The sequence below is a fragment of the Lepisosteus platostomus genome, chromosome 14 (genome assembly GCF_059453375.1).
Source record: "Lepisosteus platostomus isolate fLepPlt1 chromosome 14, fLepPlt1.hap1, whole genome shotgun sequence".
Lineage (NCBI taxonomy): Eukaryota > Metazoa > Chordata > Actinopteri > Semionotiformes > Lepisosteidae > Lepisosteus > Lepisosteus platostomus.
This window is the reverse complement of record NC_142624.1, coordinates 36,506,090-36,525,071: the sequence shown is the minus strand read 5'-3', so window position 1 is coordinate 36,525,071 and position 18,982 is coordinate 36,506,090. Positions and strand designations below refer to the sequence as shown.

Sequence of the window (18,982 nt, the reverse complement as noted above, 5' to 3'; positions counted from 1 at the left end):
ATTGTATTGTTAAGTGCCTTGGGGCAACCTTGTTGTGAAAGGCGCTATATAAAAATAAATCAAATTGAATTGTATTGGTTTTATGACAAATATCACAGGAAATTTGATCTTTCCAGCACTGTAGAATCTTCTAGTCATCACTGTTCAGACCTGTCTATGTGCCTTTGAATTTGTATGTAACTACAATGTGATTTTCAAAGGCCATCTGTTTGATGCATTTTTTGAGAGCTTTAACAAAAAACCCAGTTGCCTATTTAAGACTTCTCTTAGATTAAGTGACCATTTTTTTTAGTTGCCTCAACCAGAGGCCATTGAGGCAGTCATCAGACATGATCCATGTTTCGCCTCTTTATCCCACAGCAGTCTTGGGCAGAAAAATATATCATTATATGTACTTGAATAAATTGATATACTACCTTAAATTGTAACCGACAGATTTTATCAAGACTACTTAGAAACATTTATCACTCAAAGCGACCGTAGACAGAAAGATACAAAGAGGTTATTTTAAACATTAAAGCAGAGGGAGAAGCCAGCAGATTGAAGAAGGACAGTCTAATTTATCAGCGGAATCACTTTCTACCTGCAGAGTTGATAAGAAAGCTGCCCAGCTGACAGAAAATGGATCAAATCATGTTTCCTACAGGACTGTGTCGAAGGGCAGCTCCCAGGGCCCAGCTCTGCCCAGCATCTCTATCAACTCCCAGGGAAACCAGAAGAAAAACAATGAAATTAAGGGAGATATGGAGATTCAGAGCGGAGCTGTGGTAAGCCATTTGATTTGCTCTGTGAAACTTTTGTGCTTTGTTGTAGCATTTCATTTCCCTGACAGACCTCGTGCGGTTGTCTGAAGAAACTGATGAAAGAGGTGCTGGGTGGACACGTTGACCATGATCTGAATTACATCTTTCCTTCTGTGGGGTCTAGTCATGATACAGTTTTTTACAGTTTTGTTTCTCTAGACAAGTTGCTTGTGTCTGCTTTTATCTCCACTGTGCATTTCCAATTACACATGTAGTTCTTTTTGATACCTGAAATGCCTCTGGGATCTTGTTACCTTTTCAAGTTTGGTGTTAACGTAAACACACAAGAGTTTCTTTGTACCATCTCTCCTTCAAGCTAGCTAATTAAGAAGTCCTTGCTCACAAGCGTATATTTTGAAATGTCACATGAAGGCTTTCATTGGATTTTTGAGCCCAAAAGCGACCACTATTTTGGATGAATTTTGTACAAAAAAGGACACATACAGGAAGTGCTGTTCATTACATGGGGAACTCTGGGCAATTGGAATTGTTTTTGGTACAGTAACACATTAGAAAATGTCAAGCTGGTGTTCTTTGTCCCCTCTAATGACGGTAGAGCATTAGGACAGTTAAAAAAAGATCAGAATCATCTATGAAGCCAACAAGGTGAATTTCTGACCTTGTCTGTCATTTAGAATTTTCTTCAGGATGTGGGTTGTACAGAGGCCAATTTTATTATGCATGAAATAATGTAAATAAACAAGACACACTACTTGAAAACAGTGTTGAAAAGTGGTTCTGTGTATTTTCCTATTTGCCATTTATCTTCCAATTTAAAATGTTGACAAAATGCAGAATGACCACAGGCTATGGATCAGCACAGAGCCAGTGTCGTTGCCTTGCTTGTTCCATTTTAAGCTTTTACAAAGCTGTTTTGAGTCTCTTTAATTGCTGAATATGTTGTTGATTTATTTAGGTGACATGAATCTTCAGGAAAACTGTATTGTGTATTGAATTCCAACAGATGCAGCGCCCTTCTCTGTGAAAAGTTATAAATTGCTGTTTAATTTCCAGAATGGGCAGAAAAGCAAGGATCTAACGAAAGAAAAATAACAAATCTAAATGAAAAGTAATGAAAACATAAATCAAAGTAAAATTGTATAGCTGAACAGACAGAAAAATCAGGGAACATTCGGTTATTATTCTTGTCACTATGAAACATTGTATCGTATGTCTTATGTCATGTAACTGTTTTGAGAAAGAGAAAGCAATAATTTATATGTATTAATTTCAGAGAAGTGCTAAGTGCTTAGGTAAGTGCTCTGTAGCTGTTTACAATGAAAGTTGGCTTTTTCATGATCCAAAACACAGTAAAAAATAGTTATTTTGCTAGCAAAAGAGACAATCTGGCATTATTACAAAATAAGCTTTACTGCACTGTGGTTATATTTCTTCTATCATAACAAGGGTTATCAGGGTTTTTTGTCTGAAACATTCTAAAAGTGAAAAGTATTTTCTAAACTTTCAAACTTTGCATGAAACTCAAAAATGTCAATGACATTTTAATTTAACTTGTAACCCACATTTTGTCCTCCTCTATTATTTTATAATGTAATCATCTCAAGTGGTGCTTCCAGATATCAGAATTCAATATAAATAGACACAACGTTTTTTTCACCCTAAACATATATATTTTTTTGTTCCATAGCTAAACATGCCACTTGCATACAACACTTCAGATTTCACAAGGTCATATCAAAGTCCTCCAAAAACATTGTGAGCCTCTAGGTGCATGTACTTGTAGGAGCAACAGTTTTTTTCCCCCTGTGGAAAATTTAAATATTTTGTGCCATTTGGAAAAAAAAGGCTGCAGCAGGACCCGTAATCTGACTGACCTTGCAGTGTCTCTAAGAACAGAGAGAGAGGTAGAGTGAGACAGAGAAAAACAGAGTGAGAGAGAGAGAGACCGTGAAAGTCTGGAACTGTGCAATATGCAGGAAATTCAATCCAGCTGATCTAGAATTTTGATAGCAAAGCGGAGCCCCTTATCAAAGACACTCAATTTAACAATGCCCCATTTAATACTGTCCTGACAGCTCTGCCTGTATCTCCACTCAACAGAAATACAACAAAAAGAAGGTACATTTAGCGTTAGCTGGTTCTTTTTTACCTGCTGGTATAGCAAATTGCAGGATTTCAGCGGTGGTGATAAAAAAAAATTAGATCTATTACAATGCTACCTCCCTTTAAATTTAAAATAAGCCCTTTAACTGCATAGCTATTTTAATGATCTATACCTTTATAGAAATATCTGACCATAGTTCTCTTTTTTAAGAGACTGTAGGACATTAATTGGAATTCAGCAGTTTCCATTTGAAGAATTATATTGAACATAAGGGATTTACTGAGTTCTATAAGATATCCTTTAAATTATTTATGGTCAGTGTGTGTGAGTAATGTATATATTTTGTTGTAGGCCTAAAACGACAATTAAAAGTAGAATTATGAGCTAGTAAATGCGTACCACAGGCATAAAGAACTGTAAGTCTTACTTTACAATCACATTCATTGCAGCGCATATTAATTGAGCTTCTCCCAGGGGAGTCAATCAAAATTTCACCAAAATCAATCTTCTATCATGTAATATTGCTGACATACTGTATATGTAATAAACATTCTCATTCTGAGAGAAATAGTCTCTAACACAGGAGAACTGCAATAGATCGGCATGAATATTTTTCATTTGTGCTACATTCACATACAGTAGTTATACTCATAGATGCTACAAATACAACAGACATTCACAGGATGTCTAAAATCATTGAAAATTATATGCATTAAGTGCTGCTGACTGCTCTTGAGATTGCACTTTGTAATTATTCTGTCAGTTCCCAAGGTGCTCATTAGTTTACATAAGAATACGTTTTTAAAGGTAACTCATGATCAAACAAAATTTAGATGGCACAATGTACTGTAGCTTTTTGCCTTTTACATAATAAATACGCTGGATTCCAGCAGTGATTCACTTCTTACTGTTTTTAATTGCACATACAGCTCTGTCACTATCAAAACGCTGTTCAAGCAAAGGAAAGAACACCTCGGTTTCTGTAAAGAAAGAAGGATATGCAAATTGTTTCTGAGAGACACACTACTGAGCAGACTCAAAATCGAAATCAGGGACTGATCTGTAGCTGTAGGCAAACGTTAAAGAAATCCAATACAAGTAAATATCATTTCACATTTATTCAATGTCTAAATGACCTCTGTTGTTCTACAGCTTAAATGTCAATTGAATTAAACCCTGTCTGTTCCTTAGTCATGAATCAGAGCAGGGATTATTTTTGCTTTGTTAAAAATAGTGTTTGTTTTAGTTTTTGTCACCTGAATTAAGAACACAAGAACATCTTAAGGAAACAAGTGAGAGGGCTGCATTATTAGGAGTGTCGTGCTCATGTGGTTAGGCAGCACTCAGGCTGTAAAACAATATGAAGGGCACATGCACTAGTGTGTGTTGACGATGAGTGCTACAGTAGTTCCTCCTTGAAGTACTGTAATTGTGGTGCTGGAGATTGAAACAATTGAAGCTTTGGATGGTCATATATACTATATACAACTTTTATTGCCCATCCAAACAGGAGGAAATTTGTCTTCAGCATCACCATACAAAACTACTAAAAAACACAAATAACACTCAACATAAAATAAATACACATTGAAAACCAACAATAGTCCTAGCTATTCAACATACAGTATACATCTCACTTTGCCCATATACAGTATTACACTATCATTACATTAATCCGATAGTTGCACACAGTAAACAATCACTTAGCTGTATTTAATATGCAAGAAAAGATAGAAAAGAAAATAGATTTCTTATACACATTTTTCGTGGAGAAAACATTTCTTGTGTACATTTTTCTTGGCCATAGGCATTCTAAACCTCCCCTCTGAAGGTTGAAAATGAGAACGAAGAGGGTGGGAGAGGTCACCAGCGCTAGGCTGAGCTTTCCTTTGTACTGCAATATAATACAGCTCTTTAAGCTGTTTGTGTGGTCAGCCAATTATTTTACTAGTAATATTAACAATATCTATGGAAAATGTTTCTCTGGGGGAAAGTGGTTTCTTTCTTATATGTGCAAATGCTTCATGTAAAATGGGGCATGTGTGTATTTACAAAAGGGCACACTACCTATAAGAAGGGGAATGCTTGTTTCAAGGATAGGTATCAGCCTCAACACCATGGGTGACCGATCAACATCTCAATGTTGTCTATGCTTGAAATTACTTTGATCTGAATTCCATGCAGAGCATACAGTATCTGGTGTCAGGGTTATAAACCACCAGTTGAGCGATTACATAAATCTTGTAATACTGTTCAGTTATATAAATAAAGCTTAATGTTCATGATATTTTTTTATTCTATAACCAGATCAAGCCTGTGCCGCAAAAGATCCAGATTATAACTGATAATGATGAAGAACCGTCTATGGAGCCTACTTGTCAAGACCACATGATAGGTATGTACCTTGGTTTTAGTAAAAACCCCAGTTGTTCAGGTGGATTCCACCTTAGTTGGTGTCCATGAAAATTAGATCCTGTTGTCATCGTAGTTTGCAAAACAGTGCTGTTATTGTGCATGAAAATGTGCTATCATAGAGCACTATTCTTATCAAAAGGGTGGAAACTTTGAAAGGGTGAAAAATCCTAAATAAGCTTGAGAAACATACTGTATCTAAGCTGTACTAGGCATCACCTCTTTAAGAGCCAGGGTCATTCTCCATTGCTCTGATTTTGATTGTGGCAGTCATGTTGAGAAAAAGTAGTATTGGGCAAGAGCTGGCAGCACTCAGCAAGCGGTAGGACATTCACTATGTAAGAGTGACCAGGTAGCCAGAAGCCATATCACTCTGCAACTCACAACTGGCAACCCACTGAAGCTACAGTAAGCAGGTGTGAGTCTGGTCAGTACCTGGATGGGAGACCTCCTGGGAAAAACTAAGGTGTTAGTGGGGCCTGCATGGGGTGCTCACCCTGTGGTCTGTGTGGGTCCTAATGCCCCAGTATAGTGACGGGGACACTATACTGTAAACAGGCACCGTCCTTCGGATGAGACGTGAAACCGAGGTCCTGACTCTCTGTGGTCATTAAAAATCCCAGGGCGTTTCTCGAAAAGAGTAGGGGTGTAACCCCTGCATCTTGGCCAAATTTCCCATTGGCCCTTACCGATAATGGCCTCCTAATCCCATCTATGAATTGGCATCATTATTCTGTTCCCGTCCCCACTGAGAGATGATGTGTGGTGAGCGTTCTGGCGCACTATGGCCGCCGTCGCATCATCCAGGTGGGGCTGCACATTGTTGGTGGTGGTGGAGGGGATCCCCATTGCCTGTAAAGTGCTTTGAGTGGAGTGTCCAGAAAAGCGCTATATAACTGTAAGCAATTATTATTATTATTATTATTATTATTATTATTATTATTATTATTATTAAACCATGCTCCATGACATGAGAGATTGCTACAGTTAAATAACCAGAAGAGGCCGGGGTCTGTAGGCAAATAATATATGCCACAGCTAAATATCCCCAGGAAGAAGTGAGAGCACGAATACATTGAAGAAGATAGTCACATTACTAACAGCTTTGCTGGATAATGGGAGAACAGCAATGGAGATCAGGAAGCAATTAATGTACTACAACTCATTAAATATATAAATGATTTTAAACACCCCTCCTCTCAATAAATAACATTATAGTAAATTATAGCATTATAGCAAATACAATTATATTACATTTCTATACATGAAATACTTACACCTGGGAAAAATACTAAAGTACTGTATCTACTGCCTGCAGAAGATTCCTTAATTCACAGGGCATGGGATGCAGTATCATATCATTTTCCCTCTGAGTTTGTAACACATTCTCTGAAATGTCAACATAATATCTACAATGTGCAGTAATATTCTGTATTGCAAAACGTACAATGAACATTGCACACCTTTGGAGGACTGCTCTGTAGTGCTCTACCTGAGCGATTAACACACCTGAAATTGATTTTCAGCATCCCAAACACGTGCGCAGTGATGGTGTGAGCAGAGATGATAGCTGTGTTATACCTGTACTCAGCAACAGGTGTCGTGAGCCAACGTTTCACGGGGTATCAATTGTCATGTGGCAGCCAGCCGGTCAGACTGTCATCCTGCTCAGACAAAATTGACAGTTGGGACTGTGGATGAGTGATGCCTGAATGGATGAAGGATTTGTGAGCTAATCTGGGATAATTGGCATCCCAGGGGCTCAGAGAGTGGACCCCTCCCCAGTGTACAAGGTGACTGCTCCACACAGCTGCTCGTAGCTTGTGTGTACGATCAATGACTCCAAGGGCCTTAGAGGAACCACTCTTAACCAAAAAAATCCTGCTTTGTTTGCTGTTGCAGCTTGTCAGGCTGTGGAAATATTGTTAATTTGCCTCCATGCCTCACTAATGATGAAGTTATGCACCTTGGCTCACCACACACTGACCTGTAGAACACTTCAGTCTTTTGCAAGGGAGCAGTAGCTAGAAATGCTAAAGCAGACAACACTTATGCCACTACAAGCTAACTGTTACTGTATATCTCCCCCTTTCATTTCTTTGGTCTGTCAGCAGTAAGAGACAGATGTCAGTTGCTAGTGCTTATCTAGCCTGAGTTCCTGCTGATAGTGCTTCTCAGAGAGGGCTGAGTTGCTCATATTGTTATGAGGAGCCATTTCTTTGTCTCTTGTTGTTCTTGAATTTGATGAGCTCTCTGTAGCACTCCACTGGATCTGCAACAAAAGATGGTTTATTCATGTTGTCATATTTGTGTGATGTGAGTTTGAGTAGAGGTTTGCTTTTTAGTTTCTTACCTTCAGTAGTTTTCTCTTTCTTTCATTCCCTTTTTGTTTGTCTGCTTTTGCTTCTGCAAAACTTGTCATCCTGTTCTGTCAGGAAGTCATCACCAGGCAAGTGGCAGACATTAGCTTTGTATTATTCTGGGCTTCACAGATTCTGAATAGCACTAATTTTGGAATCATTTCCTCTCTAGTTAATTTAGTCCACAATTAGTGGTGTTTTGGGGGTAACTAGCCTATAGTGCGTGCAGTGATTGGAAATTTATTGTTTATTAACATCTCCAGCTGTGCCACTAAGCAAAACTGGTTTGAGCAGTTTAGGCAGGCCTGCTATTAGAATCGCATGGGCTTATATGTTTATTAAATCACACTTGGAAATACATGCCGAACCATGGCACTTGTCCATAATGGCACAAGACGTCTCTGTAATACTAGTAGTTTTTTATGCCTGTGTTTCATTTATGTGCCACTTTTGTGTTTATGTTTGCACTTGTGCACAGAATAGGGCCTATAAAGTTCAGTCTGATGTGTTACTGTAAGGTTACCCTACTGAAGGTTTGAAATCTTAGCGAAAGCTTATTTTTTTATATTGTATGTTTAACATTTCTCAGGACATCCTACATACAGATTTCATATGCAGCTCAAGCTTTATGTCATTTGAATAGCATTGAGTTATACTATGTATATTCTCATATGTAGGAAGCTTTTGTTTGATTAAAATAAATGCTTTGAAACAGTGATTTGGTGAATAGTTGTCACGTGTCATGTGTTTTCCTGACTTCAGCATTGAATCATAACCTTGTTCTCCCCTATCTGAAGTACTGTATCTAATTAGTCTTAAAACTAATTTGGCAATTCTGCAGCACCCACACACCCTCTCGTTATAAGATTATTTAGATATTATCCCAGCTCAAATGTAGTAAAAGTAAATGACTCCCAAAGCTCCTTAACGGAATATATTCCAAGTAATAATGAAAAAACTGCTGGAAATGTTTTCAATTTAAAATGCAATTATCATCCTAGAGTAAATTTAAAGTCTCCTCTAATGAAAGAGAACTCTGTTTATGACATTATTGAAAGACTGCATACTTATAGTAAGTCATTGTAGATGTGGACACGTTTCAAAGGCAATAAATTAAGACTGAATCATCATATTCTCGAAATAGCTGTCCTAGACAGGGGACTCTGAAGAAGATACCTCAGATTACTTATATGTCATTGAAACATTATTTTTCTTCTTTTTTCCAGTTGATTTTATTTTTTATTTATTTCTGATATTATTATGTATAAGTGTTTGTGTTAATTAATTTTCTTTTTGAAATACATGTGCAGTATTTTATTTATTGATGGTTTTTTTTTCCAAAGACTCCATGACACTATTACCTTGCAAAGCATGTTATGGTTGGTTCTCACCTGGCAGTATGGATAGCCTAATCCAAAAGGCTTTATTGATATAATCCCCCTTGTGGGTAACTAATTAAAGTGTTAAGTATTTTTTAAACAAGCTGGGAAACCGGCATCCTCTACTGTTTTGTTTACTCATCATTTTCATGTAATTGAATGGCCTTGCCCTTGTCCGATGTTTTGGGTCTTTAATGACATTGAGTAGATTAATGATTCAACAATTTAGTCAAGCAAATAAAAGTCCATTTTCAAAGGTGCCCTTTTTTTCTGTCATCTCTTAATTTTGTCTTTACTTGCATGCATATAGTGGCTGATGTAAATACACGTTCAAAACATAAACAATGTTCTAAACGTGGCTTCTTAGTGGGACAGTTATCACCAATATAAAAACGACTGTACAGCAGGTGCCGCATTGTTTTGTCAGAGATTCAGAGATGTGTGAGAGCATATTGAGTTATTGTGCTTGCTCCGTTAAACTTGCATTGCAAAAAAGAAAGCTGAACATTCAATAAAAGAGAGCCGTGCAATATTCAAGGTATTGTCTCTTTGACTGTGATTTCCACAATGTGAGTGGGTATGGCCCCCCTCCTGCCCCCACCCAAAGGGGACCTGCTGTATAACAGTTTGAGCTCATTCTTCGTTCATCATGTACTGCTGTCAGCCTGGAGTTCACAAGGAGTTTAATAAACTGTTTGGACTTTGGCTGGGTTCCAAGAAGGATAAAAATGAAATAGATTTGTTTCCACATATAGTGAAGCAGAGCCCAAAAATAAAAGCCTAATCTGTTCTATATGTTAATTACTTCAACTGAATATTAATTTCTGCTGGCTAAGCACATTTATCCAGAGCTTTTCTGTAGAATTAAATGTTTTATAAAGACTTAAGCAGTTCCCACTTTTAGCACTCTGAACTGTGATTTGTATGGCAGATTTAATTTATTTTTCTCCTAATTTGGCAGGAGTGCCAAGCCTTTCCTGCACCCTTTATTGAGATCTGTATACAAAACACTTTATATGAAGAAGTTTTGAGCATTGCAACGCATCTCAGCATAACAGAATTCAGATGTACCACAGCAGGTATAATTATATTCAGTCATTTGTAACATCTGTTGTGCATTGAAAATGTTAATAATACAGTTTTGGAATGCTTTCCGTTAAAATGGAGAAGGTAGCTGACAAGCCATGAAATTGGTGATTTAAAAAAAATAATAAAAATATATACTGCTGTAAATGGAATCCTAGCTCTTCAGGAAAACATCAATAGTTAAGGAAGCAACTAATATACATGGCTCCGAATTTCCTTCATGAACTCATTGACATGTTTCAGAGCAGTGATTTAGCAATCATCTTAACAATGACTTATTTGTTGGTTCGTTTTACATGATCAGATGAAGGAGTGATAGCTGCTTTCTCCTCTCTGTGCCATCTTAATAAAGACATACAGTACAGCACCTGAGGGTTTTATATCAAAGAGATGTGGGTTACTTGGCCCAGAAACACAGTCAGCATGAAGACAGTAGAATTAAATCAATTTTCAATCTCTTTTGATGAAGTCTGTTACCACTGCCTGGAGAAAGCATTACCTGCTACATTCTTGTGCTTTGGATTTGAAGATAGTCCATTTATACCATCTGAGAAATAGTGATAAATCAATATATCTCCAAATTGTTTTTACTTATACTTTGCAACATACAAAAAAAAAACATCATGTGCAATGAAATTATCTGTTATATCCTGTGCATAACAGATTTTACATGCACTTTCTTTAGCTGATTTTAGGTTAAGTTCAAGTTTGGAATTAAGCCTTTTGAGAATTTTGGTGCCTTAAGCAATCTAAACATTCATTGAATACAGTATGTGACTCACGGTTTTGAAGATTTTTTACATACTTTTTATATTTTGTTCTTAAATGAGAGACACCTCTTTATCGCCAGCTGTTCCTCAAATACTTATTTGAAATCTGCCATATGGTTAACATGCTGTAATCCTTTCAGAAAGCAGGAAGAACAGTATGGAAATAAAAGTGTTTTAACACTATAATTTTGCGATGAAAAATTGTCCTTCCATTCAAAATTAACTTTTGTCCAGCATCTCTGAGTTCTGATTCACTGCACAACCCAAGCGATCTGTTGTGAAAATGACACTGCATTGCAACAATTTATGCTGTATGGAGTGGAGTATGACTTTTAGATGACAAGCCCAAGGTGGCTTTAAAACAGAGTGAGTTATAAGCAATGAAAATTAAATTTGTAGAAATCTCCTGGTTTACGACCTAAGTCGAGAGAATATCGAGGCAGAACAGAAGCAGATGTTGTCTGTATTCTACCTCTGGAATTCTTAGCGGAGCTGGATAAATTATAGTTTTGATTGTGCACAGTAAAATTCATGCAGATTTATTGATATTAAGATTTTTAAACTAATTATAGTTGTACAGAAAGACCGCAAATTTCAGTTTTGTCTGCAGTGCATTGTAATAGCATGGTTTCAAACAATTTCATTATTTAATTTTCTAAACCAGAATCACAGAATATTCTTAGTCTAAATGCTTTGTAGTTGATTGCAATTCGTCTTGTCTTAAATCACAGCAATGCATCAAACCTACAGTACCTACATTTTCTTCCCTGTTACTGTACATTTAATTCTGTGGTATACAGTAGGTTGGGTGTTTTTAATCTTTACTTACAGTACATCAATATAAACTGCTTAACATGCAGGTTGATTTTTGTTGATAAAATTAATTACTTACCATCTTTCCAGCCTATACAGCAAGTAAAGAAAAGCCTACTTCTCTGTTAAATTCAGAAATGGGCTTAGGGGAAATTAATTAACTAAGTTGGATGTTCTTCAAGGATGTGCAATCAGTCTATATGAACATTTATGTTAATCACTATATACGAATTTATGCAAAACAGTGTGCATCAGAATAAAATACTGTCATTAGCCTGCATGGACATAGCATTTTATTCCACTAATAAACCTTCTGTATCCTTAAGATACTATAGCAGTTTTATAACGCTCGGGAGCAAAATATGTTTATGTCCTGGGTAAATGGGACTGATATAAAAAACACGTAAGCTATGTGGCCTTAGAGCAGGAATAGGATAGGGAAATCTCAGCCACTGGAGATAAGAAAGTAGGCAGGTATCTCATGACCAGAAGCAGAAGTAGTACAGGAGTAAAACAAAACTTAAATAGGTGTCTTTCTTACACATGAAGTAGAAGAAAATGTGATCTATGTTCTATTTAAAATGTACCCGGGTGTGTTGTGGTACTCAACTTCTTCCCTCAACTGGGAAACAACATTTTTACAGAGAAGTAAACAAATAGCCCTTTTAATTACTAGTAGAATTATAGTTCCATTCCAGAAAGTTACTTGTAGGCTTATGTAGTAGTAGAATTGTAGTACAATTTATTTTATTTTGTTGAATTCTAGTGTGTGGGGAGAGAATCTGTTTCCCGCAAGGTCTCTTTAATGCCATATAACTTTCAATAGATTTTTGATTTTTAGTAAGGGTGTTTTGTATTTGTACTGTATTTTTCAAATCTGGGCATAAACTTAATTATGCAGCAATTAGTGAAGATTCATTAGCCAACATTATTCACAGTAACACATAATTGGATCATAGTGAACAACAATCCATCTGTTTAGCTATGAGAAAGACTTTTGCAAACACTAGTCTAAAAAAATCTGGCCATCTGTTGCATAAATCTTCTGAAATTACTACACAGAATATTGAACATTTCAACTGCAAAACCTGTTGAAATATTTCTCACAGCAACATAATGACTAAGTAGGAGGTAAGAGAAGAAAATAAGAAAAAAATGACACACATAGTTATGCTGGAGACCAAATGTGTGAAATTTGCCTGGTAATGTGATTACATACCATTAAAAACCACAAAGGTTATTCAGCCTATATGAAATTTGTAAACTAATTTTATGATGATGAATAATATGATATTATTGTGAATAATATGATGCTACGGTCAAAAGTTTAATCATCTGTTGCAAAAATCTGTTATATAGACTTAACATTTTAAAAAGAACTCACGACTGTATGTCGAATTCTATATTTGCCATTCTGAAATACTTTTCTTATTACTGTAATTAATATTTTAAAAAGTTTGTCTCTTAATTGGTACTGAAATTATTAAATTTAATTTGGTTCAGAGGGTACATAATTTTCTTTAAACACATGTACAGTACCTATACTGTATATTGTATGAGTATTGGAATCAATAGTATTTGTTGCATGTTTAATACAGTAAATTATATATTATTATAAAGTACATTACTTATTCATTCATACAAAAAATGCAATTTGCCTGTTGTTGTCTTTTTTAACACTTGATGTAAGTAATGCTCTTTTTTTGTGTTTTTTTTTTGCTTTACCTTCCCAAGATGCCCTTTTTTCCCATAACCCCTTCCGTTGCCTGTAACTCCAGCAATTCCTTTATATCTCCACCCTCCATCACATGCTTTTCCTGTACCTTAGGGTCGAGTTGCCAGATGAGAACCCTGGACAGTGGGATAGGAACTTTCCCCCTCCCCGATTCTGCCGACAGGGTGACTGGAAGACACCTCCCCAAGTCTGAATCCAACCCCGAGAGAGTGCTTAGTGTTTCCCCTGAACCTACGGAACACCACGCCCTCGCTGCGTTGCCAAAAGCCACAACCTTAGAAAGAGAAGTGCCTTCAAACTGCGAAACCTGTCAAGATGATCCAAGCAGTATTGGTCAGTCCCTGTCAGACCCCACTGTGGCTCCTTCTAGATGCGTATTACAGAGGCACCTTTCCACTCCTACCATCTCAGGTAAGCAACGTCTTTCTCCAATTTCCGTTCCCAGTGGTACGGATTACATGCATGGATCGCTGAATTATTCTCATGTATTGACCCACCAACTCCTTCTAACATTCTGTGAAAGGTGGGAAGATGTACAGGACAACTTTCGAGAGACCTCTGTGGAACTACCACTAAAATAGGATGAAACATCCCATTTTAACCATATGCCAGCCTCCTCTTCCAATTCCTATAACCTTGAGTGATTTTTTTTTGTTGTGAATTGTCAATCCCAAAAATTTTGTCCAAATAACTGATTTTTATTTAGCGTTGATTTTAGGCACATTTTGTATTTTTGATGTGCAGTGTGTGCACATACAGTACATACTGATTTCTGCTGCAGTTTTGTTAAGTCGTTTTTGTAAACCAGTGTTTTAGTCATTTTAAATTACCTGAAAACAGAAAAAAACAAGTACTTAATTACTTAACTAAGTCTTCACCTGTGAAACTCACCCTCACCTCCATGCTCTCTGCCGTTCCCTCACCACCCCCCTTGGCCAAAGGACCCCTGAAGATAAAATTAGACATCTGTGATAGAAGCACAATGCTAGAATGGTTTGAGTGCCACAGCAGCAGCACTCCAGTCTATGTCCTCACCCCACATACTGTACAAGTGACACTGGGCACCATGGGTTCCGGCAGAACAGAGCTCCATAAAAATAATGTCACCAAAAAACAGAAGCCAAAGGAGGGAATATGGTGAGAGCAGAAAGTAATATCTAATTCTGCTTCTGCAAAAGGCCAACAACGGCATTATCATTTAGCAAGAGGGTCAGGTGAGATCAACAAATATCCTTGTTTACAATAGTTTACAAATCTGCCCCACATCTGGACAATATCAGAACATGTACCAAGCTGCCCCTGTCTCCCTCTGGACAGAAACCAGTATCATGTGACAGAATCTGCCTGGGTCAAACATGCTCTGTGAAGAAAATATAAGTGATTCATTAAATGATTAGGGTTTTCTTCAGCTGTAACAATCAATTCCTTATCCCACACATTATAAAAGCTCCTAAAGGATTGTACAAAGTCCGTAATATAAAGTCTTGAGGATGAAAGTTAAAAATACAGAAGAATAATTATTGCCAATCCATTTTGTGACGCAGTTTTGAGACTTGTACTGTAGGTGTATTTAATGTGCTGTAAATGCAGGAGGCATGTGGAGTACTACATAGTTTTGCAACGCGTGCCTGATTTACTTGTGCCTGCCATTTGGCAGTCTCTCATCTTTTAACAGCCATTGAAGTCTTGTTCATTATCCATCCCTTGTGTATTTCATGTGAACAATCTGGAGTGGCAGAAGCAGTGTAAAGAATAACCACGAATGTAATTTAGCTTAAATGAACAGAAAACAAATCTCAGATTATTAATGAACTTCAAAAACATTTGAGCAGGGACACTGACAAGGACATCACAGTTTGTAGATAATTCTCTTTTACAGTCTTTTAATTCTAAACTGACCTTCACCTACTCTGCTCAAAAGAAGAGCTCTTAGATCCATGTCAAGTCCAATGAAGGAGCCCTGACACCTGCTAATGTGTGCTTTAACATTTATTGTATTAAGTGGATTATGCAATGAGACACACAGCCACACAGCCACATATGTTAGTCATCAAAGACACCTGCTGCTTGTTAGGTTAAAAAAATACATCTGAAAGAAATGTTCTTTCTAATAGTAGTTTAAAATAATTGGGTAGCTAATTAAAGGTACAGTGACAAGAGATTCATAAGAGAGAGTGATTACAGATACAGATTATATGGTCCATGCTTGAATTATCACGTGTGACCTCAATTCTGCAGCATACAATGGAGTAGACTCCATGATTAAACACTGTCATTATAACAAATTGAACAAAAGCATTACAGCACCAGATTGTCTCATAAGTAGAGAATAAGAGGAAAAGTCTACCCTGATCTTATGCAAATTTCCACTGCACGGCTGTTTCTGGAGAGACACTGTTAATTAACTTGTCAGAATGCAGAAGTTGAAAAAGAAAGAAAAAAGCTACAGACAGATATTCCTTGCAATAAGATGTTGACTAATGCTTCTTATGGGCTTTTCACTTTGATTATGAACGGTGCTTAGTCACTAAAGTTCCTGACTGTTCTCTACAGTAAGAGTTTACTGTTCACGATGTATTATGTGACTCAGCACTTGGAAGGGATTAGTAAGTAATTGCTAAATTGATATTTGAAACATTGAAGTCAGTTCTGACTGAAACAACGTGACACTTTGTTTGATCTCTTTGTGTGGAAACATACAAACACTAGTGTAACACTCACAGGTCTGTGAGAAAGACTGTGATGTCAGGAAGAGAAGGTCAGTGAAATCATTAAAAACCCTAATAATGCATGGCCTTTATTTAGCATGATTCATTTTGCATTGCAAAGGTTTCCAGAAAGATTTATAGATTTATAGGAGGGGACCCACTTCATCACCACTGAGGTGCAGCCCCCACCTGGGTAACACCCAGTCGCCATTCTGAACCTGCAGCCCTTGTACACAGCAGATCAGGGCGAGGAGTGAGAAAGTCAGTTTAGCTAAGGGGGAATGTTAGGGAGCCCAGATTGTATGAACCCAGAGTAGAATTTATGATAGGATTTGTCAAGATTGACTAGTCATGCAAGAGTACTGTGGAAACAGTAGTTGCGACTCATTGCAAATGACATACAGTATAGTGGATGGACAGTAAAATAAAATCAGCCAAAAATAATCAGCCAAAAATAATATTTCCTAATATTTTAAGGTGTCAATGTAGAAACACAAACACGAAATAATAAAAAACAAGCTTGTCTCATTAGACACAACATTTGTAGTGGATTTGTAGAAGGAAAATATAAAACATTTACAAAAAAGGAAATGAACAAAAACTGTACAAGAAAGAATATCTGATTGTAATGTGCCTTGTGAACAACGGTTCTCTGTTGCAATTGGACATCAAAAGAAAGACTTAGTTTTCCACATCAGTGTTACCATTTTGCAGATCACATGTAATTACAGTCAGCTGCTAATTTATTGTCTGCTGGGTACACTCAAGGGTATTAGCAAGCCAAGGGCATATGAGGTGCTACATCAACAAATGAACGATACAGTGTGCATTCAGCTCTGACTAGTAGCAAATGGATTCAACATTAAGTGCACAAATGAATAAAAACATCTGCGTAAAGTGATCTGTCTTGGGGTGTTCAGCATTGTATGTGTTGAAAATAAACATCAGGTTAAATTGCTTTTTCACCAACATAGGCATAATGAAGCCCCAGAGACCAAGCGAGAAGGAGCACATCACTGTCCCTGCCAGGATTCCAGAAGGCCATGAGAAACACACAGAAAAGAGCAGGAACAGCAAGGAACACAACAACCTACAAACGGTAAGGATGACACCCGTTAATTAACTTTATCACTCATTTTATTTGGCTTCTTCTCTTCTGCCTTGCCCCAGAAATCCAAGCTTATACTGTACATAACGAGATCTGTGGTCCTGTGGCTCAGTCCATAGCTCTGCATCTCATAAAAAAAAATTGTTATTCTTGTAACAAGTTGGAGAGTTATAGTGATAATGACTGCATGTGCTTCATGTAGGTGTTTGTTAATAACACTTCATCTTTTTAAGCCTATCAGCCATGCATTTTAAAAAGAAAGTTTTCAGAGATATTGTAGACCGTGTGCAGCATTTTCTGTGATTCTTACCCCTCTTCAGTGTACTGTATGCACTGATATTAATGTGTCAGGCAGCACAGTGTTGCAGTTGTTCGCACTGCTGCCTTGCAGTGCTGGGGCACTGGGTTCAATTCTGAACCGGGCGCACTGTCTCCATGGAGTTCTGCGGGTGCCCCAGTTTCCTCCCACAGTCCAAAGACATAATGGTAGGTTAATTGGCTTCTCGGAAAATTGGTCCTGGTGTGAGTGTGTCTGTGTTTGCCTTGTGATGGACTAGTGTCCTGTCGGGGATAGCCTATGGCGCTCTAGGAAATGGAAAAATAAGTATTAATATGTCATATTGTGCAGAGCAATGTGATTCAGACTTTGTCTATAGACTTTGGACCTTTCATTAGGTGTGTACAAGCTTTTCACCTGCTAGTTAGCTAGGGTAAAACTTTAATCGTGTATTGCTTTAAAATAGAGGGGATAGCACATATTTAGCAAACATCTTTTACAGCCAAATTAAGAAAGATTTATTTTTTTCTGGCATACATTGAAACACTGTTACTCTGACAAGGTAAAATAATTGCCTTTATTGCAGTTGGGAAATAATGCAAAGTTGGAAATAATTCTTTAAACAACTGAGCATGAGAGCATTATACATTATAGATTGATATTTTCTGTGTAAAAATTAAGTGTTACCTGATAGTATTATTAGTATTATAATGTATGTCTATGTAAGTATAGGATTTTTTTAGTTTTAAAACTATGGCTTCTGATAAAGAAATTTCACGACAGAATTTAAAATTTTATGAAATGAGTTTTCTCCTTTCCTACCAACCGATGGCAATCCAAGAGTCTGAGGGGAAACTGGTTCTGTTGACAATAGCAGAGGTCAAACTCTTCAAAACCAATGTCAGGCTCTTCACCAAGAATTCTGTACTGTACATGACAAACCCTGATACCTTGTGTAACCTTGTGGGAAACGCAAACTGTTCTTCAAGAACAGCTAGATACACATCAGCACAAAATGGTCTCAGTGAGTGTGTGGCTGCTTGAAAACCTTTGCTTCAGCCTTTTTGTTATGTTTGCACTCCTCAACCTCACCTTTGTCCCCATTTCAAACCCAGAAACCTCTTCAAAATAATTAGTTTGCCTTGATCTGGGTCCAGTCTAACTATTACTGAACAGATCAGGGTTCTTAGTCACCTGCTTAACCAATGGGGAATCTATCATTTGCATTAATTACAGAGGTCTTCAACTCCGACATTGAACACAACTTCATGCAATATGCCGGAGCTCGCTTGGAGGTTGGAAATTGTCCAAGATGCTTCTGAAGTAAAATTTAAATCTGTGACCTACTGCTCTCAGAGAGCTGTGTCATGTATTGATCTTCGTAATAGCCAACTGAAGTGCTTAAGATGTATGTTTTTCAAGTGACAGTGGACTTGTTGCAGGGTTGAAATGTAATTAAATTCCAA

At 37.2% G+C, this 18,982-nt stretch overlaps 1 protein-coding gene across 15 annotated transcripts in view; it reads left to right on the top strand.

Moving 5' to 3' along the window:
• LOC148649414 (nck-associated protein 5-like) overlaps positions 1–18,982 on the top strand; it is a 263,578-nt gene that overhangs the window by 226,633 nt on the left and 17,963 nt on the right. For 13 of the 15 annotated variants that reach the window (XM_088606030.1, XM_088606032.1, XM_088606033.1 and 10 more), the window contains 4 exons: positions 590–767; positions 5,176–5,263; positions 13,517–13,834; positions 17,106–17,230. In XM_088606030.1, coding sequence (XP_088462156.1) covers positions 590–767; positions 5,176–5,263; positions 13,517–13,834; positions 17,106–17,230 — 709 coding nt within the window. Of the gene's footprint in view, positions 1–589; positions 768–5,175; positions 5,264–13,422; positions 13,835–17,105; positions 17,231–18,982 lie in introns of those variants that run through there. The other 2 variants (XM_088606036.1, XM_088606042.1) reach the window with 2 other exon arrangements.